This window comes from Heptranchias perlo, chromosome 29 (assembly GCF_035084215.1).
Source record: "Heptranchias perlo isolate sHepPer1 chromosome 29, sHepPer1.hap1, whole genome shotgun sequence".
In the NCBI taxonomy this organism is placed as follows: domain Eukaryota; kingdom Metazoa; phylum Chordata; class Chondrichthyes; order Hexanchiformes; family Hexanchidae; genus Heptranchias; species Heptranchias perlo.
This window is the reverse complement of record NC_090353.1, coordinates 34,323,012-34,350,746: the sequence shown is the minus strand read 5'-3', so window position 1 is coordinate 34,350,746 and position 27,735 is coordinate 34,323,012. Positions and strand designations below refer to the sequence as shown.

Genomic DNA, 27,735 nt, shown 5'->3' with positions numbered 1-27,735 from the left:
GTGCGGTGGGGGAAACATTCTTTTGTACCTATCGAATTTGGTGTGATGCAATCCTTTATCTGTGGCCCACAGCTGATCAATCCATGGAGACAGAAGATTTCAGGCTCGTTGAAATAACTAAACAAAAGAACTGAACAGAGTTGGTTTGTGCTTGATGTACTAACATTGAGCAGTGTGATATCAATTGGTGCAAAATTCACCCAGAAAAATAACAGAAGTTCTTGCGATGAACGTTTGTTCATTTCATATTGACTTTAATGGAAAAAGAAATAAATCAACAAACTGAGAATTTCATTCATAAACACAAAAAAGGGTTTTCAAATCCAAGTTCACATTTTAAAAAAAAATTGTGAACATATTATAAATACAATACAAAGCCTAGGGTCTGATCTCTCTCTCTCTCCAAAATAAAATCACCAGTATCGGAGAATTGGTCTGTGTCTGTGCTTTGGCACACCCTTAATATCGTGGGCACGTTTCAAGGAAGCTCAGGTGCTAAGCATTGAGCTGCAAACATCACTGTAACTCCATGCTCTGTGGGACAACCACTGCGTCCCTTACACATTGCAGGGGAGCAAAGAGCTGGCTGTGGAAATGCACGAGGCAGGTAACAAAATGTGGAGATGGAGTGGCACTCGCTCCCAGGCAAGGATGGGAAGGAAGTTTAGAAATGGAAACGGGGCCAAGCTACGAGGCTGATTCATAGAGTCGGGAGTCTGAGTTGCGGGGAAAGACTGGAGAGATTTGGGCTATTTGGCCTGGAAAGGAGGTGTCTGAGGGATGAGCTCGGAGAGGTACAAAAGATAATTAAGGGAATGTTACCTTAACGTAAACTGCGAGAGTAGAGCAAGAGGACACGGGGTCCGAAAGAGTGAAAGGTGAATTTAACACAGCATGTGTCAGCGTCATCGAACCCCAACCCCAACATGTGTCAGCGCCCGCGGAACATGAACCCCAACATGTGTCAGTGCCCGTGGAACATGAACCCCAACATGTGTCAGTGCCCGTGGAACATGAACCCCAACATGTGTCAGTGCCCGTGGAATATGAACCCCAACATGTGTCAGCGTCATCGAATCCCAACCCCAATATGTGTCAGCGCCCGTGGAACATGAACCCCAACATGTGTCAGCGCCCGTGGAACATGAACCCCAACATGCGTCAGCGCCCGTGGAACATGAACCCCAACATGTGTCAGTGCCCGTGGAACATGAACCCCAACATGTGTCAGCGCCCGTGGAACATGAACCCCAACATGTGTCAGTGCCCGTGGAACATGAACCCCAACATGCGTCAGCGCCCGTGGAACATGAACCCCAACATGTGTCAGTGCCCGTGGAACATGAACCCCAACATGTGTCAGCGCCCGTGGAACATGAACCCCAACATGTGTCAGTGCCCGTGGAACATGAACCCCAACATGTGTCCGCGCCCGTGGAACATGAACCCCAACATGTGTCAGCGCCCGTGGAACATGAACCCCAACATGTGTCAGCATCTGTGGAACATGAACCCCAACATGTGTCAGCGCCCGTGGAACATGAACCCCAACATGTGTCAGCGTCTGTGGAACATGAACCCCAACATGTGTCAGCGCCCGTGGAACATGAACCCCAACATGTGTCAGCACCCGTGGAACATGAACGCCAACATGTGTCAGCGCCCGTGGAACATGAACCCCAACATGTGTCAGCGCCCGTGGAACATGAACCCCAACATGTGTCAGCGCCCGTGGAACATGAACCCCAACATGTGTCCGCGCCCGTGGAACATGAACCCCAACATGTCTCAGCGCCCGTGGAACATGAACCCCAACATGTGTCAGCGTCTGTGGAACATGAACCCCAACATGTGTCAGCGCCCGTGGAACATGAACCCCAACATGTGTCAGCGTCTGTGGAACATGAACCCCAACATGTGTCAGCGCCCGTGGAACATGAACCCCAACATGTGTCAGCAGAGGAGGGGAGAAAACATTAGAAAAAAAACAGAATTAGATTCAGGAAAGAAACCAATTTCTCTTGCCTCTGATTCTCTTCTTTGAGATTAGAAAAAAACTCCCCCCAAATTCAGAAGATAAACTTTGGCCACAATTTCAGCTGAAATATTTGAGAGGATTTTTTTTTTAAAAAGAGTGAGGACCCTAGACTCTAATTCTTAATAATTGGAAAATCAAAATAACACATACACAGATGCTTTAACCCCCGAAACAGCAGCATGTTCGAAATCTACACCAACGGAGTGTGGAAATTTAAAGTGATTAAATACTGCGGCAGGGTATGGAATTGGTCGAATCGAAGCAGGTGGTTTAAGGGTTAAAAGCGTGAATTAATTAGCATAATTTATATATTTGGAAAGGGAGGCGGCAAGCAAAGTATTCGGAAGAAAAACAGTACAAGCAAGTTAAAATGGCGATGACTGTTCGAAGCTTGATTGTGTTTGTATTTGTTCTTTGTAACAATCATCTTGTACAATTAGCTCGGCGCTGTTACAATCACAGAAAGAAATCTCATGAGCATTGCTTAACCCTTGCAGCAAAGGATCAATGTCCGTTTTACATTCATTTACTGACATAATCGTCAATGCACTCCAAAAATAATTCGTCGTGTGTAGCACTCTGGGACGTTTAGATGGCGATAAGACGCTATTTAAATGCAAGACTTTTACCCTTTATCTTTTGAGTTTTTACAAAGCATTTGTAATACATTGTAAAATTGCCCTATTGAACTTTGCAAAAACTTAGAATGATGTTGGGGTTTCAAAACTCTTTGGCCCCGATTTTAACTCTCCCAGCCTGGCAGAAACCGGGCGAGGGTGGGGGAACAGTTAAAATGAGGCCAGTCACCCCCCCCACCCAACTCTGACCCCGCTATCTTCTCACTGTGTCGTGATGGTGAGCGAGATGCCCACACAAAGGAAGTGGGGGTCCTTCTTTAAAGATGCAGATGGGGGCCCCATGATGTCATTGGGACCCAAATGCCATTAAAGGCTTGAACGGGGGAGCGGTGGGGGGGGGGGGAGCGGTGACGGTTTTTGGTCCCCCCAGGCCAGACCTGCTGGGAGGGGGAACGAGAGGCCGAGGCCGTTAAGTGTGAAAAATGTAACTTTAGTTTTCCTTGTGGGCCAGGCAGGAAGGGGGCAGGAGTGCTCCATCCAGGCCTCAGCCTCCCTTGCTCCCGGGCTCTCCCTGATCGCCTCCAGATCCCCCGTCCCCTCCCAAGGCCGATCCCATGGGTCGCTGGCTGCTCGCTTCCTGCCACCAGGCTCCCGCTCCTGCCGGCCAGGCTGTAGATCAGGGTGGGAGTCCGAGACCCTGCAAATGAGACCCTGCCCTTAAGGTGGGCCAGGGCCCACACATCCCCGGAACCCCCACCCCCCCCCCCCCGGGTTCACCGCCCGTTTCAGGGGCTCCTGCGCTCTCCGGTACCTTTAAAATCGGGCCCATTGTTCTGTAAATAAATTCAAATATTTGAACCTTCTTTTTAAAGAAATTTGCAGTCAATTTTTATTGCTAATGTCTGATAAACCTGTCATATTCAGCCCCCCCTCCCTCCAGAGGCTGATTTGATCTGGGCCAGGAGCTGTGATTGGCTGTAACGCTCCAAGGCTAAGAAGGAGAAAGTGGGGGGAAAAAATAAGCCAGAATTCCCCCCGTCCCTCCCCCCACCCCGTGTACTTTCCTGTGACTCCCGCTGGACTGTACCCGTGACGGGTGAGGGCAGGATTGGGGCAGAAAATCTGAAGCCTTCCATGGTTGGATAGTCTGTTGGCGTACGCGATCACGACGAACGGCCCCTTGGGCCACGCACTAGAGGGTCCCAGCCTCTGGATCCCAGCAAACATTCCAACAGGAGCTGGTGTTTTCAGGAGAGGAAGAGGAGGAGAAAATTGGAAAAGGGGGAACAGGAGGAAGGAAATTTCATACCGACATGACAACAGTCCCTGAGCTTCCGTAATTCATTGTAAGAAGCACTTCGAGACATTTTAGTGTGACAAGGAGTGATATAAATGCGGTTCTTTTTGGATATGGGTCCACCAATCGTGTGGTTCTCACAATCCCAGCGCCCACAATTGTCCCCCAGTCTCATCTTTGTTAAAACTCTTTCCAAGTCAATGTCCCCCCCGGTACTGGATAAATTAGTGTTAACTCGATGCACCAAAAACAACTGCTTCGTCATTTGGGTCAAAAAAAAATCACCTTGTAGTTTCTGGAAGCCTCTTTAAGCCTTCCATTGGACTTTGTCCAATCACTGATGCTCTGGAAGTCCCGCCCTAAAATCCTCTGCCCCTTCACTTCCCTCCCCTCCTTGAAGACCCTCCTTAAAACCAACTTCTTTGACCAAGCTTTTTGGATAACCTTCCTAATATCTCTTTCTTTGGCTCGATGTCCATTATATTTTTCCTTGCGCCTCTGTGAAGCACCTTGGGACATTTTGGGACATTTTTCTGCACCAAAGGGGGCCATATAAATGCAGGTTGGTCATATGGTCTTATATGGTCTTATAGGTTGTTGCAGCTGCACTGGGTGACATCATAACCTGGACAAGTGGTGTGGGTGTGGTTGAGGTACACTAATGATCACGAGAAACTAAGCTACCTGAGACCAGATTGTAATGGCTGAACCTGATTTTAGCAAAACCCTTGGAGATGGGAATTCCTCTGGTAGCTACCTGTAGTGACATCGTTCTGTTAGCGTTTGTGGTTTCAGCAGAACAGTTAGAATCTTCAAAAAAACATTTTTGTTGTTGCTACTCATACTGGATCAGAGAAATTTTAACTCCACCCCACCCCACTCCTCCCCTCACCCACCATCGCAAAGCTATGTTGGCTCTGTAAAAACCCCCACAAAGATAAAATGTAACTCCCCGCCCCTATTTCACTTTATTAGTTATAGACCATTCCCATGAGGGACCCATTGTTAGAGGTGACTACCTCAGCTTTGTGAAGCTCTACTCTACCTCTACTGAAACCGACACTGGGTAAGATGGGCACAGGACCTAGCACTCTGGCTCACAGTGTACAAATGGCATCCCTGCCAACTAATCAGACTGGCATTGATGGCACATCTGGCAAAGCCTTACATTCCAGAGCATGCCAATCTCCTGGTTGGAAGAAGATGCGTACATTGGCAAGCAAGGGTTGTAAGAACAGCAAGTTGGGGGCACACGAGGAAACAAAATGAACAAATCCTTTGGGACTAATATTAGGAAATGAAGCCCGGGAATCAGGCTGCAAGAACTAACATCACCTCAGAAGGCCGATGCTTGATTAATTAACAAAGTTTGGTGATTTCACTCCTGGTGCAGCCCCTCTTGCAACAGGCCTTGGCTACTCCTGTGCTGCGCTTGGACCGCAAAGAACTTTCTTGCAAAGGGACGAGGAAAGCTGAAGATAGCCGGGCTCTGTGTTCCTCATCCCAATCCTCACTTGACCCCACCGAGGCCGCGTGACCTTCGAAGCGAGGAAGGGGGGTCTCGCCCCCGGTCGGGGTCTCTGGCTCTGCGTCTTCCGTCTCACCGGCCTCCGGGTCCTCGATCGATGAGCTCAATGGGCTGTCATCCAGTGAGTCCAACAGGGCGCCTTCAATATAAAGACAAGCAAACGTGTCAGGAACTGGAGGAGGTGCAAAAAAAAACATTTACAAGGATGATACCACAACTGAGGGGTTATAACTATCAGGAAAAGTTGAACGGGCTGGGGCTCTTTTCCCTAGAAAAGAGAAGACTGAGGGGTGACCTGATAGAGGTCTTTAAGATTATGAGGGGTTTGATGGGGTAGACGGAGAGAAGATGTTTCTGCTTGTGGGGGGGAGTCCAAAACTAGGGGTCTCAAATATAAGATAGTCAATAATATAGTCAATAATAAGATATTCAATAATATAGTCAATAATAAGATAGTCAATAATAAATCCAATAAAGAATTCAGGAGAAACTTCTTTACCCAGATAGTGCTTAGAATGTGGAATTCGTTACCACATGGAGCAGTTGAGGCGAATAGATTGGACGTACTTAAGGGGGATCTGGATAAGTACATGAGGGAGAAAGGAATAGAAGGATATCCTGATAGGGTGAGATGAAGTAGGGAGGGAGGAGGCTCGTGTGGAGCATAAACACCGGCACAGACCTGTTGGGCCGAATGGCCTGTTTCTGTCCTGTAAATTCTACGTAATTCTATGTAATACACATTTTTCTCAATAGAAAGCAACAAGAAATTATTAACTGATTATTGGGTTATGCTGATCAGTGAAATAGTGACATTTATACAATCTCAAATTGATTTGGGCGGGTCATCAATGGTGCAAAGAAGCTGAGGACGAACCTTCTGCAGTTCACCAATAGCCCCTCTGATATAATGGGGTAAAGATTGTTCTCGGGCCTGAAATTGGCCAGGCCCTGGCAGCGTGTGCCAGAAGCCAGAGTTCCAAGGCTCGGCCGCTTAGGCCCAGCGCCTGCTCCGCTCAGTCCTGATGAGTTTCTAGGCGAGGTCCTGAAACCGGCATTGGGCCCCTCATTAACATTCACACGGGGCCTGATTCAGGCGACTGCCAGAGATGCCTAATTAGCGGCCGACCCTTTAAGGACCGCTGGTTAGGCCGCATATGGACCTAGTTTTCCTGAGTGCTGCTGGTCCAGCACCGCCTCTAACCCATGCTGTACCTGCCCTGGGAGTGTTTGATGGGACAGTGTAGAGGGAGCTTTACTCTGTATCTAACCCGTGCTGTACCTGCCCTGGGAGTGTTTGATGGGACAGTGTAGAGGGAGCTTTACTCTGTATCTAACCCGTGCTGTACCTGACCTGGGAGTGTTTGATGGGACAGTGTAGAGGGAGCTTTACTCTGTATCTAACCCATGCTGTACCTGCCCTGGGAGTGTTTGATGGGACAGTGTAGAGGGAGCTTTACTCTGTATCTAACCCGTGCTGTACCTGCCCTGGGAGTGTTTGATGGGACAGTGTAGAGGGAGCTTTACTCTGTATCTAACCCATGCTGTACCTGCCCTGGGAGTGTTTGATGGGACAGTGTAGAGGGAGCTTTACTCTGTATCTAACCCGTGCTGTACCTGCCCTGGGAGTGTTTGATGGGACAGTGTAGAGGGAGCTTTACTCTGTATCTAACCCATGCTGTACCTGCCCTGGGAGTGTTTGATGGGACAGTGTAGAGGGAGCTTTACTCTGTATCTAACCCATGCTGTACCTGCCCTGGGAGTGTTTGATGGGACAGTGTAGATGGAGCTTTACTCTGTATCTAACCCGTGCTGTACCTGCCCTGGGAGTGTTTGATGGGTCAGTGTAGAGGGAGCTTTACTCTGTATCTAACCCATGCTGTACCTGCCCTGAGAGTGTTTGATGGGACAGTGTAGAGGGAGCTTTACTCTGTATCTAACCCATGCTGTACCTGCCCTGGGAGTGTTTGATGGGTCAGTGTAGAGGGAGCTTTACTCTGTATCTAACCCATGCTGTACCTGCCCTGAGAGTGTTTGATGGAACAGTGTAGAGGGAGCTTTACTCTGTTTCTAACCCGTGTTTGATGATGATTGTAATTGGAAACCATTATGTTCCTGTCCATTGACATCCTTTGGTTTGATGAACACAAAGCTTCACCACAAAAAATAGCAGTTTCAAATTACCAAATGCTTCATTGCATAACATGCTTCATTTCACAAGTGTTAAATTCTGAAACCGTCTCCCGTTACTTGCTTTGTGAAGAGACCTCGCTTTCTTAACACCGCAGGTATTTAATTTTCATTCATCTTTTTTGAATAACAACAGCTTAACCCTCTTATCTAACCAGTACCCATCATACTCCCCACAGATCTGATTGGCTGGACCACAGGATAAAACATTTGAGGAGATAAATTATTAAGAGAGGAAAATAAGTTGAATGTTCAATTGTCTCAACACTTTGCATCTGTCCTTGAATTCTTTACAATTCACAGCCCAACTACGAAGTGGAAATAATTGTACCGAGAGTGCGTAACAAGCAAGACTGAGCCCCCATTCATTAAATGTAGAGGTGAGATAATAATCTGTTAGTCCTCAGGTCTGTGAGATGCCGTTAAACAGGGACACACTGTCCTAGCATCCATATAACTGGAGATTTGTCATTGTTTCAGATAGAGACAATTACAAAGTAGAATTTTAGAACTTTATGTCATTTTAGCATCTTCGTTAAACTGACTGTTGTACAAATCCATTGTGTTCTTCAAAACTTTCACAAATTTCTGGCCTTACAGTCCAATCAGCAAATAACACACACTGTTATGGCTGGGCTGGGCAGAGGTCACTTTTGCCTGTACAGTAAATCAACCCTGTGAGAATTCATAGAATTACATCAAATGTACAGCACAGAGACAGGCCATTCGGCCCAACTGGCCCATGCTGGTGTTTATGCTCCACGCGAGCCTCCTCCCTCCCTACTTCATCTCACCCTATCAGCATATCCTTCTATTCCTTTCTTCCTCATGTACTTATCTGGCTTCCCCTTAAATGCATCGATGCTATTTGCCTCAACTACTCCGAGTTCCACATTCTAACCACTCTCTGGGTAAAGACGTTTCTCCTGAATTTCTTATGGGATTTATTAGTGACTGTCTTATATTTATGGCCCCTTGTTTTAGAGTCCCCAAAGGTGAAAACATCTTCTCTACGTCTACCCTATTGAACCCCTTCATAATTTAAAGACCTCTATCAGGTCACCTCTCAGTCTTCTCTTTTCTAGAGAAAAGAGCCCCAGTCTGCTCAGCCTTTCTTGATAAATACAACCTCTCAGTTCTGGTATCATCCTCGTAAATCTTTTCTGCAACTTCTCCAATGCCTCTATCCTTTATATAATATGGAGACCAGCACTGTGCACAGTACTATAAGTGTGGTCTAACCAAGGTTCAATACAAGTTTAACATAACTTCTTTGCTTTTCAATTCTATCCCTCTAGAAATGAACCCCAGTGCTTGGTTTGAACTTTTTATGGCCTTATTAACCTGTGTCGCTACTTTTAGTGATTTGTGTATCTGTGCCCCTCGGTCACTCTGCTCCTCTGCCCCATTTAGACTCTTATTTTCCAAGCAGTATGTGGCCTCCTTATTCTTCCTGCCAAAATGTACCACCTCACACTTTAATTTAAAAATAATACATTCAGGATTCACCTTCTGTATATCATTTAATGTTTTATATGCTTTGGCCCGGTTCCTTTTAACCATCTTCATTCTGCAGGGTATAGAGACTTTCCCTTACAACTCAATCCCCCTCGACCCCCTCCTACTCATTGTTCTCTGGAACCTTTCCAACACCTGCACGTCCTTACACACGATGCCCCCAGCGTTAAACGCAACTCACCCGCAACGATGTCGTAGCGATTGGATCCACCTTGGGTGAAATACCTACAGGAGCATTGAGCCCAGAGGGTGCCCAGTGCAGACAGCACTCGCTTGTCTTGTTCGAGCGAGTGGGGGAGTTAAATTCATCCTCCCTCCTTCCCCCTCTCCCCCACCTCCCCCGCTTTGAAAATAACCTTTCTTTTTTCTTTCTGCGAGCGAATTGTGAAACGGAGGTTTCTTTTTAAAACAAAACAAAGCCAAAATTGCTGCTGTCTGTTCCAAAGTCGACTCTGAAACCACGGCCCCCCAACCCCGTAACTTACTGTAAAAGCTGCGTCTCCCGTCATTTTCCTCGGGGGAGTAACGCTTCCACCTGGACCCCCCGCACGAGATGATGACGGTCCTCACAAAATCCCGGCCGCATAGCTTGATGCCCGGTTCGGGGGGCTGGGAGCTGGTCCCCGGGGTCAGGAGGAGGAGAGCCCCGGCAGCAAAGACAAGCCCGGCTAATGGACAGGAGAGATGCTTCATTCCTTCTTCTTCTTCGGGGGGCAAAAGAGGACGCCAAACTTTTTTTAAAAAACCACAGCAACAGCGGCGCTGGACTCTGCGGGGGGAGGCTGGAGTTACAAGCTCAGAGCTTGGAATTCACGGTGCGACTAACACTAGAAACTCCTCCGAGCTGCTCCCACATCGGCGTTTTGTCCTTTTTATATCGTTCGTTATCAGCGCTGGGGTTGATTGGCCCTTGGCCAGGGAACTGAGGTGAATCTTTTCTTGACCTTAGCAGCCTTGGTGGTGTTTATACGTAGGTGCGATATCGGAGAGCGTGCGAGCGCATCTCAGGACTATCCTTGGCAGTTTCTGCTGATTCTGAAGATTTTATTTTGTATTTTTTTTTCTTAAAAAAAGGACAGATTATCATCTTTTAATCTTGATTTCTCTCCCTGTTTCAAACGTAGATTTGCTCGGCGATGAGAGCGGGGAAAGGGAGAGGCCTCCCGAGCCTCCTCTGTGGCATTCTCACCGTAACTGTCACGGGTTGCCCAGTGCCCGCTGGCCGGTGACTGTGTTTGTGCAGAGCTATTAACACCGGGAAAAGAAAGAACTTGCATTTATATAGTGCCTTTCACCACCTCAGGACGTCCCAAAGCACTTTACTTAAGTACTTTTAGAAGTGTAGTCTCTGTTGCAATGTAGGAAATGCAGCAGCCAATTTGCGCACAGCAAGATCCCATAAACAGCAATGACATAATGACCAGATGATCTGTTTTTAGGTGTTGGTTGAGAGATAAATATTGGCCAGGACACCGGGGAGAACTCCCCTGCTCTTCTTCAAAATAGCGTCATGGGATTTTTTACATCCACCTGAGAGGGCTGATGGGGCCTCCGTTTAACAACTCATCTGAAAGACCTCACCTCCGACAGTGTGGAACTCCCTCAGTACTGCACTGGGAGTGTCGGTCTGGATTAGTTGCTCAAGTATCTGGAGTGGGACCTGAACCCACGACCTGCTGCCTCAGTAGGTGAGATTGCTACTCACTGAGCCACGGCTGACTCAGTAGGTGTGATGTTCATGATCGGTGAGAGTGAGGCCATTTGATTGTCCTGTTAACCCGTGCGTCATTGTTCACTTTCTCTCTGGTGGCCGCTCAGGCTGTTCGCACTGGCGAACGGAACTCTTCCCATTTCAGGCACCCAAGTTCCAATATAAATCAGAGGACTGTTCAGACCACAGCTTAAGTACCGTGTCCATTTCTGGTTGTAGAGACACAAGCGCCATGGGATAGCTCAGAGAAGAGTCAATGGGGCTGATCACCAGAGGTCTGTGTTATGAGGAAAGATTGGAGAAACATGGGCCTAGAAATTAGTCCATGCCGCGACCAATGCCCCCGTCCCGACCCCTGACCCACGCCCCCAAACAGACCCCCTGACCCCCAAACCCACGCCCCCATCCCCAACCCACACCCCCAACCCGACCCACGACCCACGCCCCCATCCCGACCCCCGACCCTGACTCCCGACCCAACCCCCGATCCGACCCCTGACCCATTCCCTGATGTCCCGAACCGTGACCCCCGCCCCCTTGACCCAGGCCCGCGGTCCCCACCTGAGGGCCACTGCGACACTCGGCCTGAACTTAGAGTCCTCTTCACCGGCAACATTGAAAAGAGGCCCGAGGCCCAATATCTGGAGAGCTTTGGGCCTCACCATTCAGGCGTGGGGTTGGTGGCGGTGGCACCAACAACACCTCCCGCACGTCCGAAAATGGTCACGGCCCAATTTCTCGGCAATCAGCTCTTCAGCCTGGAAAGGAGGCGTCTGAGAGGCGATCTTATAGAAACTAGTTAAGAGTATTGCTTTAAACCAAATTGCGAGAATAGGATAAGGAAAGCACAGGTTCAAACTCGTAGAAGTCAAATTTAGGCCTGGTGCGAAGAAATTCATCCTCAGACACAGAGTGATCATGGAATGGACTCACAGATAGAGAGAAAAAACCTGAACTCATTTAAGAAACAATTGGATGCTGCTGTCGGGTGCTCGGGATGGGTTAATTAAGATGGGCTGAATGGCCTCCCTTCTAGTCAGGCACAGCACAGAAAGCTCCCTCTAATCTATCCCAACAATATACCTCAGCCTCAAAAACTATAACATTTTTCATACTAATGGAGTTGAGGTGCAGGTCAGCCATGATCCCATTGACTGGCGGAGCAGGCCAGAGGGGCTGAATGGCCTCCTCCTGTTCCTGTGATTGATGTTCAAATTCATTTCTTGCTTGCGGGGTGAGATTTGCCAATTCCCAGTGAGGCCACCAGGTGGTCAGGTGTAGTAACGTGGTCAATCGGTGCCCAGACTAGGGGTAGTTTTACGCTGTGCCCAGTAGGAACTGGGCTGAGACCGGCCAAACTCATTTCACATAGGGCCCTTACAACCCAACAGTTAGAGGAGATTTCCAGCCCATCTGCCTGGGCTGGACTTGAACCCTTCCTGTTCCGTGCGTCCCTGCACTGTCGTGGAGTCTGGGCCCGCTGTGGGCTCCAAATCTGTGCAATGAGTGTTGCCGTTAATCAGCCAGGACACCAGGTGGAGCAATTTACCTTCAATTTCAAGCCAGTTCTGTCTTCCAATCCTGATTCTTTCAAAAAACAAAACATTCTTTTTTAAAAATGATTTCCTCTGTCAGTTTTGCTGGCTGAAACACTTCCCACTGTGGTGCTGAACCGTACAAACTTACCAAAGGTCCACTCCGGGCTCAGTTAGCTGATGTCAGCTTGGGCCAGTGGTTGGGTTTCGGAAGGGGAGACAACATAAAATTCAGCCAGGATCGCTGTCCAAAGACCCACCTTGGATCTCGTCCTGGGACAGGATTGGGTTTGCCCGTGATGCCTTCCCTGGTCAAATAGCTTACCAACACTGCCGAAACTCACCACCTGAAGAACAGCCAATTAAGTGAGGCACTGAAGATTGGCTAGTGCCTGTGGGCCCAGCGAGAGACAGGGCCTTCAGGCAAAGAGCAGAGGAAAATGAAACAACAAGAATTATTTGTGGATGTGTCTAAGTCTTTTCTGTTTTCAAGCAAACTGCAGTTGAATTCCAGTTTGCAGTTCCTGCAGCCTTCTGTCCTTCACCTCCCGCTCTTGTTCACATCATTTGGCCTTTCCCTTCACAGATTTATGTATCTCATTCCCCAATTTCCTCTCTTGCCCTCTCTTTTTCCAAAACTGAATTTCTCTCTCTCTCTGTCCTTTCTCCGTCCTTCCTAGATTTGGTGTCAGCAGCATGGCAAGATTGAATTTTGTTAGGCAAGGGTATTAAGGGTTGGGGAAAGGGAGTTAAGATACAGATCAGCCATGATCTAATTGAATGGTGGAACAGGCTCGAGGGGCTGAATGGCCAATTTCCTGTCCCTATAAGACACAAGTCATTAAAAATGAAGAGAGACGGAGAAGATGCACAGCAATGGGAAACACGAGGTGCAGAAACTCAGACTCAAAACACTGAGCCCAATAAACGAGTCTAAGTTCTGGGGAAAACTTGGGAATTGCTCAGAATCTGCTGGAGAGCCGTATCTTGAATTGAAGGCAAATATCCCCACCTGGTGGCCTCACTGGGAATTGGCAAATCTCACCCCGCAAGCAAGAAATGAATTTGAACATCAATCACAGGAACAGGAGGAGGCCATTCAGCCCCTCTGGCCTGCTCCGCCAGTCAATGGGATCATGGCTGACCTGCACCTCAACTCCATTTTCCCATCTTTGCTCCATATCCCTCGATGACCCTTGCTTAGCAATAAATCTATCGGTCTCAGACTTGAAAGCTCTAATTGATCCCCAGCATTCACAGCCTGAGAGTTCCAGATTTCCACTCCCCTTAGTGTGAAAAAGTGCTTCCTGATTACCCCCCCGAACGGCCGAGCTCTAATTTTAAGATTATGCCCCCCGCCCCCAATTCTTGATTGCCCCTCTAGAGGAATTAGTTTCTCTGCGTTTACCCTATCAAATCCTTTTCAGATGGATACAGTTGAAGAAAAGAAATTCAGTTAATCTTAGCTCAATATTCAGGAGCAATAATCTTACTCCCTCCCTCCCTCCCTCCCCCCCACTTCTTACCTCATTGCCAACTGAATGAGAGTGAGGTGTTTACCTTCCCTTCCCTGCCCAGAAGGCCATTCTAAATGTTGACGCTCTTGGCATGAATTGCTTCCTAACATCGGTTCCAAGTTGGCCGTCACCAATCTTAGCCTCTATCCTCTTGTTCTACTGTTTGGCCTTAACTCGGAGCAGTGATTTACCATCTCAATCCTCGTTTCATGGGTCCTACACCATTATCACGTCCCCTCTCAGTCCCCTCCGTTCGAGGCTGAAAAACCCGAGTTTTTTCTGGTCTTTGCTCATAACTCAGTCCTCGATGTCGGGGGATCTTCAGAGCCGGTGCTCGCCGGGACCGTCTGAAGTGGGGTTCATACCCTGCACCTTCTGACTCAGAGGCGCTACATAAATGCAAGTTCTTTTCCTTTAAAAACCTTAATAACTAATCCCCTCTCCCTGACCCCATCCCCCCTCCACCGACCCCTCTCCAAATCCCCACATCACCAGACCCAGAAGTAAATGGAAACTATGGACTTCCAATTTATAAATCAGACACCTGGGGCTGGATAGTCCGCAAGGGCTGCTTTGCTCTGGGAAGTCACGTGGAGCTGAACTCTCGTCCCTCCGCAGGCTTGGTCTTCAAGGGCGCGTCAGCAGTGCCCACTCTGATCCAGTCTGGTCAGGCAGCGAGCCCACCACCTGAGGTGCCCCCAGGCCGTAGGAACTATTATTTTAGGCTAGGTACAGTTTCGAGCCTTTCAAAGGGGACTCGCCCCATTGTATGTTCTCCCCCACTGGAAAATGGCAACCCGGGAAAAAATGGGGCAGAGTGGCAGGCGGGTCGGTAACCACAGGACGCGCATTTAAGACCAAATATCAAGCGGAGGAGATGAGGAGATTTTTTTATTATGCAGCGAGTTGCTGTGATCTGGAATTCACTGCCTGAGAAGGCGGTCGGAGCAGATTCAATAATAACTTTCAAAAGGGAATTCGATATACACTTGAAAAGATGAAATTTTGCAGGGCTATGGGGAAAGAGCAGGAGGGAGTGGGATAGCTCTTTCAAAGAGCTGGCACAGGCATAATGGGCCGAATGGCCTCCTTCTGTGCTGTACGATTCTACAAATCCCAGCGGGACCAGATTCTGTTCCATTTTACAGCCATTTACAGGTCCATTGGTGTTCCGCGTCAGGGCAGACCAGACATTTGGGGCTCAATTTTGCAATGGTGGCGGATTGGCAGCGGGGGGGGGGAGGGGGAGGGGGGGGTGAAGGTGCGCGTGGCAAACCCCAATAAAAACAAATCGCAATGTAATTGACGGTGATTAAAGATCGTGGGGGCGAGAGGGCAAGATCGGGGGAGAAGGAAAGATCGGGGGGAGAGGAAGATCGGGGGGAGGGGAAGATTGGGGGGAGGGGAGGGGAAGATCGGGGTAGTGGAAGATCGGGGGGAGTGGAAGATCGGGGGGAGTGGAAGATCGGGAGGAGGGGAAGATCGGGGGGAGTGGAAGATCGGGAGGAGGGGAAGATTGGGGGGAGAGGAAGATCGGGGGAGGGGAAGATCGGGGGAGGGGAGGGGAAGATCGGGGGAAGAGGGGGAGATCAGAGAGTGAGACATCGGACATCGGAGCAGGATGGAAAGGTAGGTTGATTTTGTGTTTTAACTTTGTGCAATGGTCTTTTATTTAATTTATTTTGTTGGTTTTTGCCCGATCCGGCCCTTCACTCCTGGTTCCTGGTTTCACCAGGCGTGAATCGGAAGCCGTGGCCAGTTAAAAGTCGTTCTAACTACCTAAAATGTCACAAGTAAAGTGCCTTAAGCACCTCAATGAGGTACATTTGGTTCTTTAACTATCATCCCGCCGGCTTTAATTGCTGGCGAGACTTCCAGATTCGGGAAGCCTGCGCCCACACAGGTGCGTCTGTGGGAAACTCGGAAGTCGGCGGGTTGGAGCCGGCTTCTGAACCCGCTCTGCATTTTTGAAATTTTCACAGCCCCCCCCCACCAACGCACCCGCAATTTAAGTATAAAATTGAGCCCTTGGGGATTGGTTTGCAGTTTAGACATTTTCAAACAGCCCACTTAAAATCCAAACCAATTGGCGCAAGACTGGACAAAACTAACACCAATTTCTGCCCGACTAGACGTTCAATATCTTGACATTTGACTCTCTTAATCAGGTTTGTTCCTGCAGGTTATTTTTTCATCGAGAAGCCTAACTAAAGGCCCAGTGCCTATAGTGCAGGACATGTCAGTAAGGTTGAGGAAAGTAGGAGGGACGATGAGATAAATCAGGAAATAGTAGATGGTTAACACCAAACTTGGGTTTTAAAAGCCTTTGGATCGTTGGTGGCAGGGAAGACTGAGGGAGAGTGAAGAGATTCACAGATTTGGAGCTCCTGGAAAAAAAACTGAGCTGGAGTAGGAGATAGCGAAGCATTTCAATACAATGTGGCCGCCGGGAAGAGGAACAGTGTGTGGGAGAGGATACTTAGAGCGGAGAAAGGAACATGAGAGGAAAGGTTCTCAGGAGCAGCAGCCACGGTAGTATCGGTGAAAGAGAGAAATAGATTGCACCAGAAAGAGGGAGGGGAATGGGATTGTTTATTGGTTGGCGGCTTTTCCCTTGCGTCCCGTCTAGGGGCATGGGAGATGCAAGAAGAGGCTCTCCAGATACGAGAAGGGGCCATCAGCCCCACCCAAACTCACCCTACCTCACGCACCGCCCTCCCCGATCTCGGTGATATTAACTCCTGGGGGGGAGGCAAGAGAATTAGATAGTGGCCAATTTCAGGAAAAGCCCTGGAAAATCCCTCCACGCTTCCCTAAGACAACCAAGCAAGGCTCCAGAAGACCATGGCTACCCGTGACACATCGCTAGACGTGTTTACACTAATCCACACCTCCCCATGGCCCATTATTTTCCAAATTCTTTAGGAACCTAGAACTGTACAGGATGGGAAAGGATTATCCATCGATCGGGCCGATCCTAAAGGTATCAAGCTCCTCGCCTCACTTTATCTCTGATACCTTTCAATTGGAAGTAATGTGCAAGTCTGGAGTATTGTGTTAGCTTGTCCCAGGCATGGCACTCTCACCTCTGAGTCAGACTGCTGTAGATTCAAGCCCCAGTCCAGGGACGTAATCTCAGCTGATACTTCAGAGAGGGGGTGTTGCATTGTCGGAGGTGCCGCCCTTCAGATGAGGCATTAAACCCAGCCCCTTGTTCACAAAGGATCCCAGGGTACTATCCAGAGAAGAGCAGGGGAGTTTTCCCAGTGTCCTGGCCGACGTTTATGCTTCAATCAACACCACAAAAAACAGATTAACCAGTTATTGATCTCATTTGCTGTTGGTGGGATGTTGCTGTGTACAAATGGGCTGCTCCGTTTGCCTACGGAACAAGTGTGACTACATTTCGAAAGTAATTCATTGGCTGTGAAGCTCCTTGGGGCGTCCTGAGGATGTGAAAGGCACTATAGAAATGCAAATATTTTCCTCCTTCGTGGATGGACTTGGTGTTTAAAGGGAGTTGAGGGTTGTTGGAGTGAACGGAATTATTTAAGATCAGGAAGCTTGCGTATTAAGACAGACGGAAAGAAAGACTTTCTTAGTTGCTATTTATATAGCAATTTTCAAGATCTCAGAATGTCCCAAAGTGCTTTACAGCCAATTAAGCGTTTTTTTTTGACGTGTAGACACTGTTGTAATTTAGGAAACTCAGCAGCCAATTTGCGCACAGCAAGATCCCACAAACAGCAATGTCATAATAACCAGGTAATCTGTTTTAGTGATGCTGATTGAGGGATAAATATTGGCCAGGACATTGGGGAGAACTGCCCTGCTGCTCTTAAAATAGCGCTGTGGCATCTCTTACGTCCACCTGAGATGGTTGACGGGGCCTCAGTTTAATGTCTCATCTGAAAGACGGCATGTCCGACAGTGCAGCACTCCTGCAGTACCGCACTGGAAGTGTCAGCCTGGATTATATGTTCAAGTCTCTGGAGTGGGACTTGAGTGAGTGACTTGAGTGTTAACCATTGAACCACGGCTGATAAGGACATGAATTTGCTCTGAGTGGCATTAAACATTAAAATGAATGAGATATTCCTTTATTTACTCTGATTACCTCTGTTTCAATCTCTCTATAGTCACGGCCTAAATAATGAATGACTTTGGGACCAGAAAGCAATCTGGGAAAGAGACATTTGCATTTGAAAGGAGGGCAAGTAATCGGACTGCTTAACAAGTGGACCAACTCACAGATTCCAATCTGTAATTAAGCTCCCGGTACAATCCTGGGAACTGCTCGAGTTGCTGCCCTAAACCCTACCCTTCATTCTCTAGTACAGGGTCTTCTCCAAATAGAGTACACCTCACTTATGAATTGTAAACCTAACCCCATCCCTTTTATAAGATCCGTCAGCCTCCCTAATTTCATATTTCTTGCATAGAATCTTACAGCACAGATGGAGGCCATTCGGCCCATCGTGCCAGTGCCGGCTCTTTGAAAGAGCTATCCAATTAGTCCCATTCCCCCTGCTCTTTCCCCACAGCCCTGCAAATTTTTCTTTTTCAACTATTTATCCTATACTATTGAATCTGCTTCCACCGCCCTTTCAGGCAGCGCATTCCAGATCATAATAACTCGCTGCGTAAAAAAACTTCTCCTCATCTCCCCTCTGGTGCTTTTGCCAATTATTTTAAATCTGTATCCTCTGGTTACCGACCCTCCTGCCACTGGAAACATTTTCTCCTTGTTTACTCTATCAAAACCCCTTCATAATTTTGAACACCTCTATTAAATTTCCGCTTAACCTTCTCTGCATTAAGGAGAACAACCCCGGCTCCTCCAGTCTCTCCACATAACTCAGCCCCTTCATGCAATGTTATGCAGAAGGGCTGTTGCATTACTGCAATAGGCCAGTTATTGAGGTGGTGTATTGCACAAACCACACAAATTTATAGCAATCAATAAAAATATTCATACTTAAAAACCGACATGTTATTGGGTTATTTGGGAAAGTGGTTAAAAAATAAAATAATCCCCTGATAATTAGTTCTGAACAATTGGTTTTCTCCTATCCTGGTGACTAGATTTGGCTAAACACCCCCTGGAAACAATCTTATAATGACATTTTAAATTTCATTTTTATTTTTTGGCAAGTTCCCATCAACCATCCCCGCTTCTGGTACAACATGGGTCAGGTGCAGAATAAAACCCCCTCGACTTCACCTCAACAAACCTGCCATGGCCCCAACAGAACACTCCCTACTGACCAATGTGAACTCTTCTATTTCTGACACCAGCCATCCCATGGTCTCTCTCTCTCCCTCTGTCTTTGTCTCTCTCTTTTTGTCTTTCTCTCTCTCTTACTCTCTGTCTTTCTCTCTGCCTCTCTGTCTCTCTCTCCTTCGTTCTCTCTCTCTTTCTCTGTCTCACTGTCTCTCTATGTCTCTCTTTGTTTTTCTCTCTGTCTCTCTCCCTCTGTCTCTTTCTCATTCTCTCTCTCTCTCTCTCTTTCCATTTACAGGTGGTTTTATATTGTGGCTACGGGTTGAGCTGACTCGGCACAGACTCAATTCACAAACTCAATTCACAAGCCAGAGGAGACTTTCATCCCAACAGTCTGGGCTAGATTTGGACCCTGATGCCAGAAAGGGGAAGAGAGAGAGGGCAGGGGGGGGGGGCGGGGGCAGGTTGTGGGGGGCGGGTGAAGGGGGGGAGGTGGAGGAAAGACCAGTGTCTAACCCACCAGGTCATTTATTTCCCAACCAAAGTACCAGCACCATGAGGAAACTCAGTTTTAAAAAAACATTCAGCCAGTAACCAGCGTGAAGTAACCTTGTTTTCTTTAAAAAATCGCTTATCTTGTGCTGCAGGACTTTGCTGAATATCAGTATCTCATTTGGCACAAGTACCCCTGGCAGATTGCAGAATACAACGCGTTCTAGTGCAATACAGATCAGAGGCAGTGTCAGTAGATCAACATGGTTGAAGGATATGTTAAATATTTTAGTGCGCGTGCAAATGACTACTTTGTATTTTAAATGACTCTGAAAGATTAACCCGGGCTATTTAACTCTCGGAGTGCCAATACGTCCATAGAATCATAGAAAGGTTACAGCGTGGACAGAGGCCATTCGGCCCATCGAGTCCGCCCCGGCCCCATGCAAGAGCAATCCAGCTAATCCCACTCCCGAAACAACTTCTCTGCTCGGTGCAGTCTGTTTCCAGCTGATGCACTGCGATCTGAGATCTGCACAAGTCTCGCTCTGATGGGGCCTGGGTGGTGCGGTTGAGTAGACACCTCTGAGCTCTGGGTGCAAATCCAGCCCAGACCATGGAAGTGTAAGTTGGTGCTTTTAAAGTTGCAATCTGGCCCTAAAGATAACTTTTTTTTAAAAAAAATTCATTCACAGGACGTGGGCACCACAGGCAAGGCCGGCATTTATTGCCCATTCTTAGTAATCCTGAGTGGCCTGCTAGAGGGCACTTAAGAGTCACCTGCATTGGTGTGGGGATTGGAGTCACGTATAGGCCCAGCCAGGTAAAGACAGCAGGTTTCCTTCCCTAAAGGGCATTAGTGAACCAGTTGGGTTTTTACAACAATCCAACAGCCTCATGGTCACTTTTACTGATCCCAACTTTTTATTTCCAGGTTTGTTGTGAAACTGAATTCAAATTCTCAACCTGTCCATGGTGAGATTTGAACTCATGTTCTCTGGACTCCAGTAACATAACCACTACACTACAGTGCCCAGATATATGGGTGCAGTGGGAGCTGCTTTCGTGAAGTTGGGGCAGTTCTACTCAGCATTATCATTGGAGTAATACTGTCTGCAGAAGTGGTATTATACACAAGAGTAACATTAATATCAGCACAGCGTTACACACAGGAGTAATATTGAGGCACCAAATTTTGTTTAATAACGATTCTGTGAAGCGCTTTGGGAAGTTTTTACTTTAGGTGTAACATTTCTTCAGAAGTAATTTATATAGGTGTAGCATTATGTTCAGGAGTAGTATATACAGGAGTAACATTATATTTATGACTAATATATTATGGAGTAATATTACATTCAGTTGCAATATATTCAGGATTAACATATTCAGGAGTAACAATATAAGCAGGAGTAACATTATCTCCAGGAGTAATATATTCAGGAATAATGTTATATACAACAACAACTTGCATTTATATAGCGCCTTTAATGTAGTAAAACGTCCCAAGGTGCTTCACAGGAGCGATTATCAAACAAAATTTGACACTGAGCTATATAAGGAGATATTAGGACAGGTGACCAAAAGCTTGGTCAAAGAGGTAGGTTTTAAGGGGCATCTTAAAGGAGGAGAGAGAGGCGGAGAGGTTTAGGGAGGGAATTCCAGAACTTAGGGCCTAGGCAGCTGAAGGCACGGCCGCCAATGGTGGAGCGAAGAAAATCAGGGCATATCGGAGGCCAGAATTGGATTGATATTATATAATATTAATCCTATACAACTAATACTAAAAACATAATTTTAAATAAATTTTTTAAAAATTTGTGAATACTTTGATTCACCCAGTCGTCTTGTGCAGATGGTAAACAGCGACACAGGGCCTCAGCTATTTACTATCTATGTTAATGACTTAGATCAAGGGATCGGGTGTAATGTATCCACATTTGCTGACGATACAAAGCTAGGTGGGAAAGTAAGCTGTGAGGAGGACACAAAGAATTTGCAAAGGGATATAGACAGGTTAAGTGAGTGGGCAAAAAGGTGGCAGATGGGGATGGTCGCTGATGACTGCACAGTGTTCAGTTCCATTCGCAACCTCTCAGATAATGAAGCAGTCCGAGCCCGCATGCAGCAAGACCTGGACAACATTCAGGCTTGGGCTCATAAGTGGCAAGTAACATTCGCGCCAGGCAAGTGCCAGGCAATGACCATCTCCAACAAGAGAGAGTCTAACCACCTCCCCTTAACATTCAACGGCATTAACATCGCCGAATCCCCCACCATCAACATCCTGGGGGTCACCATTGACCAGAAACTTAACTGGACCAGCCATGTAAATACTGTGGCTACAAGAGCAGGTCAGAGGCTGGGTATTCTGTGGCGAGTGACTCACCTCCTGACTCCCCAAAGCCTGTCCACCATCTACAAGGCACAAGTCAGGAGTGTGATGGAGTACTCTCCACTTGCCTGGATGAGTGCAGCTCCAACAACACTCAAGAAGCTCGACACCATCCAACCATCCAGGACAAAGCAGCCCGCTTGATTGGCACCCCATCCACCACCCTAAACATTCACTCCCTTCACCACCGGCGCACGGTGGCTGCAGTGTGTACCATCCACAGGATGCACTGCAGCAACTCGCCAAGGCTTCTCCAACAGCACCTCCCAAACCCGCGACCTCTACCACCTAGAAGGACAAGAGCAGCAGATACATGGGAACAACACCACCTGCACGTTCCCCTCCAAGTCACACACCATCCCAACTTGGAAATATATCGCCGTTCCTTCATCGTCGCTGGGTCAAAATCCTGGAACTCCCTTCCTAACAGCACTGTGGGAGAATCTTCAGCACAAGGACTGCAGCGGTTCAAGAAGGCGGCTCACCACCACCTTCTCAAGGGCAATTAGGGACGGGCAATAAATGCCGGCCTCGCCAGCGACGCCCACATCCCATGAACAAATTTTTTAAAAGATGGAGCATAATGTGGGGAAATGTGAGGTTATTCACTTTGGTAGGAAGAATAGAAAAACTGAATATTTTTTAAATGTTGAGAAACTATTAAATGTTGGTGTTCAGAGAGACTTGGGAGTCCTCGTACAAGAAACACAAAAAGTTACAGGTACAACCGGCAATTGGGAAAGCAAATGACATGTTGGCCTTTATTGCAAGAGGGTTGGAGTACAAGAGTAAGGAAGTCTTACTACAATTGTACAGGGCTTTAGTGAGACCTCACTTGGAGTACTGCGTACAGTTTTGGTCTCCTTATCTAAGGAAGGATATACTTGCCTTGGAGGTGGTGCAACGAAGGCTCCTTAGATTAATTCCTGGGATGGGAGGGTTGTCCTCTGAAGAGAGGTTGAGTAGAATGGGCCTATACTCTCTGGAGTTTAGAAGAATGAGAGGTGATCTCATTGAAATATATAAGATTCTGAGGGGGCTTGACAGGGTAGATGCTGAGAGATTGTTTCCCCTGGCTGGAGAGTCTACAACTAGAGGGCATTCAAAACTGAGATGAGGAGGAATTTCTTCACGCAGAGGGTTGTGAATCTTTGGAATTGTCTACCCCAGAGGGCTGTGGATGCTGAGTCATTGAATATATTCAAGGCTGAGATGGATAGATTTTTGGACTGAGGGAATCAAGGGATTTAGGGATCGGGCAAGTGGAGTTGAGGTCGAAGATCAGCCATGATCTGATTGAATGGTGGAGCAGGCTCGAGGGGCCGAATGGTCTACTCCTGCTCCTATTTCTTATGTTCTTATGACACGGTCAGCCTGATTGGCCTGTTTCTGTGTTGTAACTTCTATGTATTTATTTTTTTGCTCGCTCTCTGTTTCTCATTCTCTAATTAATGTACATTATTGTACTTGGCTCAGTGGAAGCTCTCTCACTTCTGAGTCATGAAACTCGTGGGTTCAATTTCCACCCCAGCAGTTGATCACACAATCTAGGTTGTCACTTCATTGCCAGACTGAGAGTAGTGTTACCTTTCACCTTTCACATGAGATGTTCAGACCAAGGATCTGTCTGCCTGTTCACATACCATGGCACTAGGAACATAGGAACAGGAGTAGGCCATTCAGCCCCTCGTGCCTGCTCTGCCATTTGATAAGATCATGGCTGATCTGTGATCTAACTCCATATACCTGTCTTTGGCCCATATCCCTTAATACCTTTGATTGCCAAAAAGCTATCTATCTCACATTTAAATTTAGCAATTGAGCTAGTATCAATTGCCGTTTGCGGAAGAGAGTTCCAAACTTCTACCACCCTTTGTGTGTAGAAATGTTTTCTAATCTCACTCCTGAAAGGTCTGGCTCTAATTTTTAGACTATGCCCCCTACTCCTAGAATCCCCAACCAGCGGAAATAGTTTCTCTCTATCCACCCTATCCGTTCCCCTTAATATCTTATAACCTTTGATCAGATCACTCCTTAACCTTCGAAACGCCAGAGAATACAACCCCAATTTGTGTAATCTCTCCTCATAACTTAATCCTTGAAGTCCGGGTATCATTCTAGTAAACCTACGCTGCACTCCCTCCAAGGCCAATATGTCCTTCCGAAGGTGCGGTGCCCAGAACTGCTCACAGTACTCCAGGTGCGGTCTAACCAGGGTTTTGTATAGCTGCAGCATAACTTCTGCCCCCTTGTACTCTAGTCCTCTCGATATAAAGGCCAGCATTCCATTAGCCTATTGATTATTTTCTGCACCACTTCAAGACACTTCAATGATCTATGTACCTGAACATATGTCCTTTTGGACATCCACTGTTTTTAACTTTTTACCATTTAGAAAGTACCCTGTTCTATCCTTTTTTGATCCAAAGTGGATGACCTCACATTTGTCTACATTGAATTCCATTTGCCACAGTTTTGCCCATTCACCTAATCTATCAATATCGCTTTGTAATTTTATGTTTTCATCTACACTGCTTACAATGCCACCAATCTTTGTGTCATCGGCAAACTTAGATATGAGACTTTGTATGCCTTCATCTAAGTCGTTAATAAATATTGTGAATAATTGAGGCCCCAAGACAGATCGCTGCGGGACTCCACTAGTCACATCCTGCCAATGTGAATACTTACCCATTATCCCCACTCTCTGTCGCCATTCGCTCAGCCAATTTCCTAACCAAGTCCGTACTTTTCCCTCGATTCCATGGGCTTCTATCTTAGCTAACAGTCTCTTGTGTGGGACCTTATCAAATGCCTTCTGGAAGTCCATATAAATAACATCCATTGACATTCCCCTGTCCACTACTTTAGTCACCTCTTCAAAAAATTCAATCAGGTTTGTCAGGTACGACCTACCTTTCACAAATCCATGCTGGCTCTCCCTGATTAACTGAAAATTCTCGAGGTGTTCAGTCACCCTATCCTTAGTTATAGACTCCAGCATTTTCCCCACAACAGATGTTAGGCTAACTGGTCTATAATTCCCTGGTTTCCCTCTCTCTCCTTTCTTAAAAAGCAGAGTGACATGTGCAATTTTCCAATCCAGAGGGACAGTTCATGAATCTAGAGAACTTTGAAAGATTATAGTTAGGGCATCTGCAATGTGCTCACCTACTTCCTTTAAAACCCTGGGATGGAAACCATCTGGTCCTGGGGATTAGCCACTCTTTAGTGCTATTATTTTTTTCATTACTGTTGCTTTACTTATATTAATTTTATCGAATCCCTGTCCCAGATTCAATATTAGTTTTCTTGGGATTTCCGGCATACTGTAAATACTGATGCAAAGTAATTATTCAACATGTCCGCCATTTCCCCATTGTCAATGACAATATCTCCACTTTCAGTTTTTAAGGGGCCAACACTGCTCCTGACCACCCTCTTTTTCCTAATGTAACTATAAAAGTTCTTCGTATTGGTTTTGCAAGTTTCTTTTCATACTCTCTTTTTGTAGCTCTTACTATCTGTTTTGTGACCCTTTGTTGATCTTTGTATCTTTCCCATTCACCAGGATCTGTGCCATTTTTTGCCTTTTTGTATGCCCTTTCCTTATGTCTTATACTGTCCCTTACCTCTTTAGTTGTCCATGGCTGTTTTTTTTGGTAAGTAGAGTTCTTGCCCCTCAGGGGTATAAACCGGTTCTGTATCTCGTTAAATGTTTTGTTAAACATTTCCCACTGATCATCAGTCGTTTTACCCATTAACAGATTTGCCCAGTTTACTGTGGACAGTCTCTGTCTCATCCCATTAAAGTCGGCCTTACCCAAGTCTAGAATCTTAGCAGCTGACTCACTTTTTTCCCTTTCAAACACTACATTGAACTCGATCATGTTATGATCGCTATTGGATAGATGTTCGCGTACAGTTAAGCTGTTAACTAAATCTGGTTCATTACTCATTACTAAATCTAGTATGGCTTGCCCCCTTGTTGCCTCGAGGACATACTGCTGTAGAAAACTATCCCGAACACACTCAAGAAATTCACTACCTTTCTGACAGTTGCTAGTCTGCTTTCCCCAATCTATGTGAAGGTTAAAGTCCCCCATTAAGGCCACTATGCCTTTCTTACACGCTTGTCTAATCTCTGCATTTATACAATCTAGCACTTCAAAGCTGATGCCAGGAGTCCTATACACAACTCCCACTATAGTCTTAGATCCTTTCCTATTTCTCAATTCAACCCATAAGGTCTCTGTTGGCTGCTTACCTCTCGTTATATCCTCCTTTATTATTGAAGTGATTTCATCTCTAACCACTAAGGCTACTCCTCCCCCTCTTCCATTTTCCCTATCTCTCCTGTAGACCTTATAACCCGATATATTTAGTTCCCAATCCTGACCATCCTGCAGCCGTGTCTCAGTAATAGCTATCGTGTCATACCCTCCAATTTGAATTTGAACCTGTAGTTCATTTAATTTATTCTTTATACTCCGTGCATTTGTATATAGAACTCTTAGTTGGGCCACACACCCTAGCCTGACCTTCAGCTTTGATGCTGGGTTAATCACCTTACACCTTCTAGTTTTCACTTTATCTGTAGTGTCTAAAGTACACTTTCTTTCTGCTGCTCTACGCTTTTCCCTTTCACTTGTCCTTGAACAACTGTTTGTACTATTTGTATTGTAGATTTCCCCTGGGTCTTCCCCTCTCTTGCTGCTCTCGACTTTACTCCTTTCTGACTCCCCGCTCAGGTTCCCATCCCCCTGCCGCTCTAGTTTAAACCTTCCCCAACAGCACTAGCAAACACCCCCGCGAGGACATTGGTCCCGGTCCTGCTCGGGTGTAACCCGTCTCGCTTGTACAGGTCCCACCTTCCCCAGAACCGGTCCCAATGTCCCAGGAATCTAAATCTATTTGAAGAAGAGCTGTTGAATTGTCCTGGTCAACTTTTATCCTTCAACCAATACCATCAAAGCAGGTTATCTGGTCATTGATCTCATTTGCTGTTTGTGGGATCTTGCTGTGTGCAATATGGCTGCCGCATTTGCCTACATAACAACAGTGACTTCACTTCAAAAGTAATTTATCAGCTGCGAAGAACTTCAGAATGTCCAGACAACATGGAAAGTTCAATATAAATGCAATTTTTTCTTTCATATTGAATCATAGAATCTTAAAACCATTCGGCCCATCATGCCTGTGCTGGCTTTTTGAAAGAGCTGTCCAATTTAGTCCCACACCCCAGATTTTTCCCCATAACCCTGCAAATTAGTCCTCTTCAAATACATGTCCAATTGCCTTTTGAAAGTTCCTATGGAATCTGTTCTTAGATCCCACAGTGCAGCACGTACCAAGAGGTATGTCAGAGTAGTGGCACATTAAACTCCTAGGCACTTCCCATTTTTCGTTTGATTTGGAGAAGTAAGATGAGGTGAAGGTGAGTTTGTAAAGTAAGACCATCCAGAACAGGCTGAGTGAAAATAACTGGGGCCTAGTAGTCTAAAAAGGCCATTCTTTGAAACAGAATCCAGAGAGAGAGAGAGAGAGTAGGGTTACCAGGGCACCATTGCGAGCAAAAATCCAGGGAGAAAAATCATGTGGGCATTAAAAAAAGTGTTTCTCTTTCATTTTCTTCGCACACTTTCATCCGTTAGTTGTAAAAATATTCGACATTGGAAGAAAAAAAAGGCAGTTTGACTGATAATCAAGAATTAT

General features: G+C 46.6%; 1 protein-coding gene across 1 annotated transcript; it reads right to left on the bottom strand.

Moving 5' to 3' along the window:
• Positions 1–233: 233 nt before the first annotated feature.
• Positions 234–9,985, bottom strand: LOC137299608 (relaxin-3-like). Its single transcript, XM_067968479.1, has 2 exons — positions 9,635–9,985; positions 234–5,580 (listed from the first exon to the last, which is right to left on the bottom strand). The coding sequence occupies exons 1-2, from the start codon at positions 9,840–9,842 to the stop codon at positions 5,273–5,275; spliced, it is 516 nt and encodes a 171-aa protein (XP_067824580.1). The 5' UTR covers positions 9,843–9,985; the 3' UTR covers positions 234–5,272.
• Between the last annotated feature and the right edge of the window lie 17,750 nt (positions 9,986–27,735).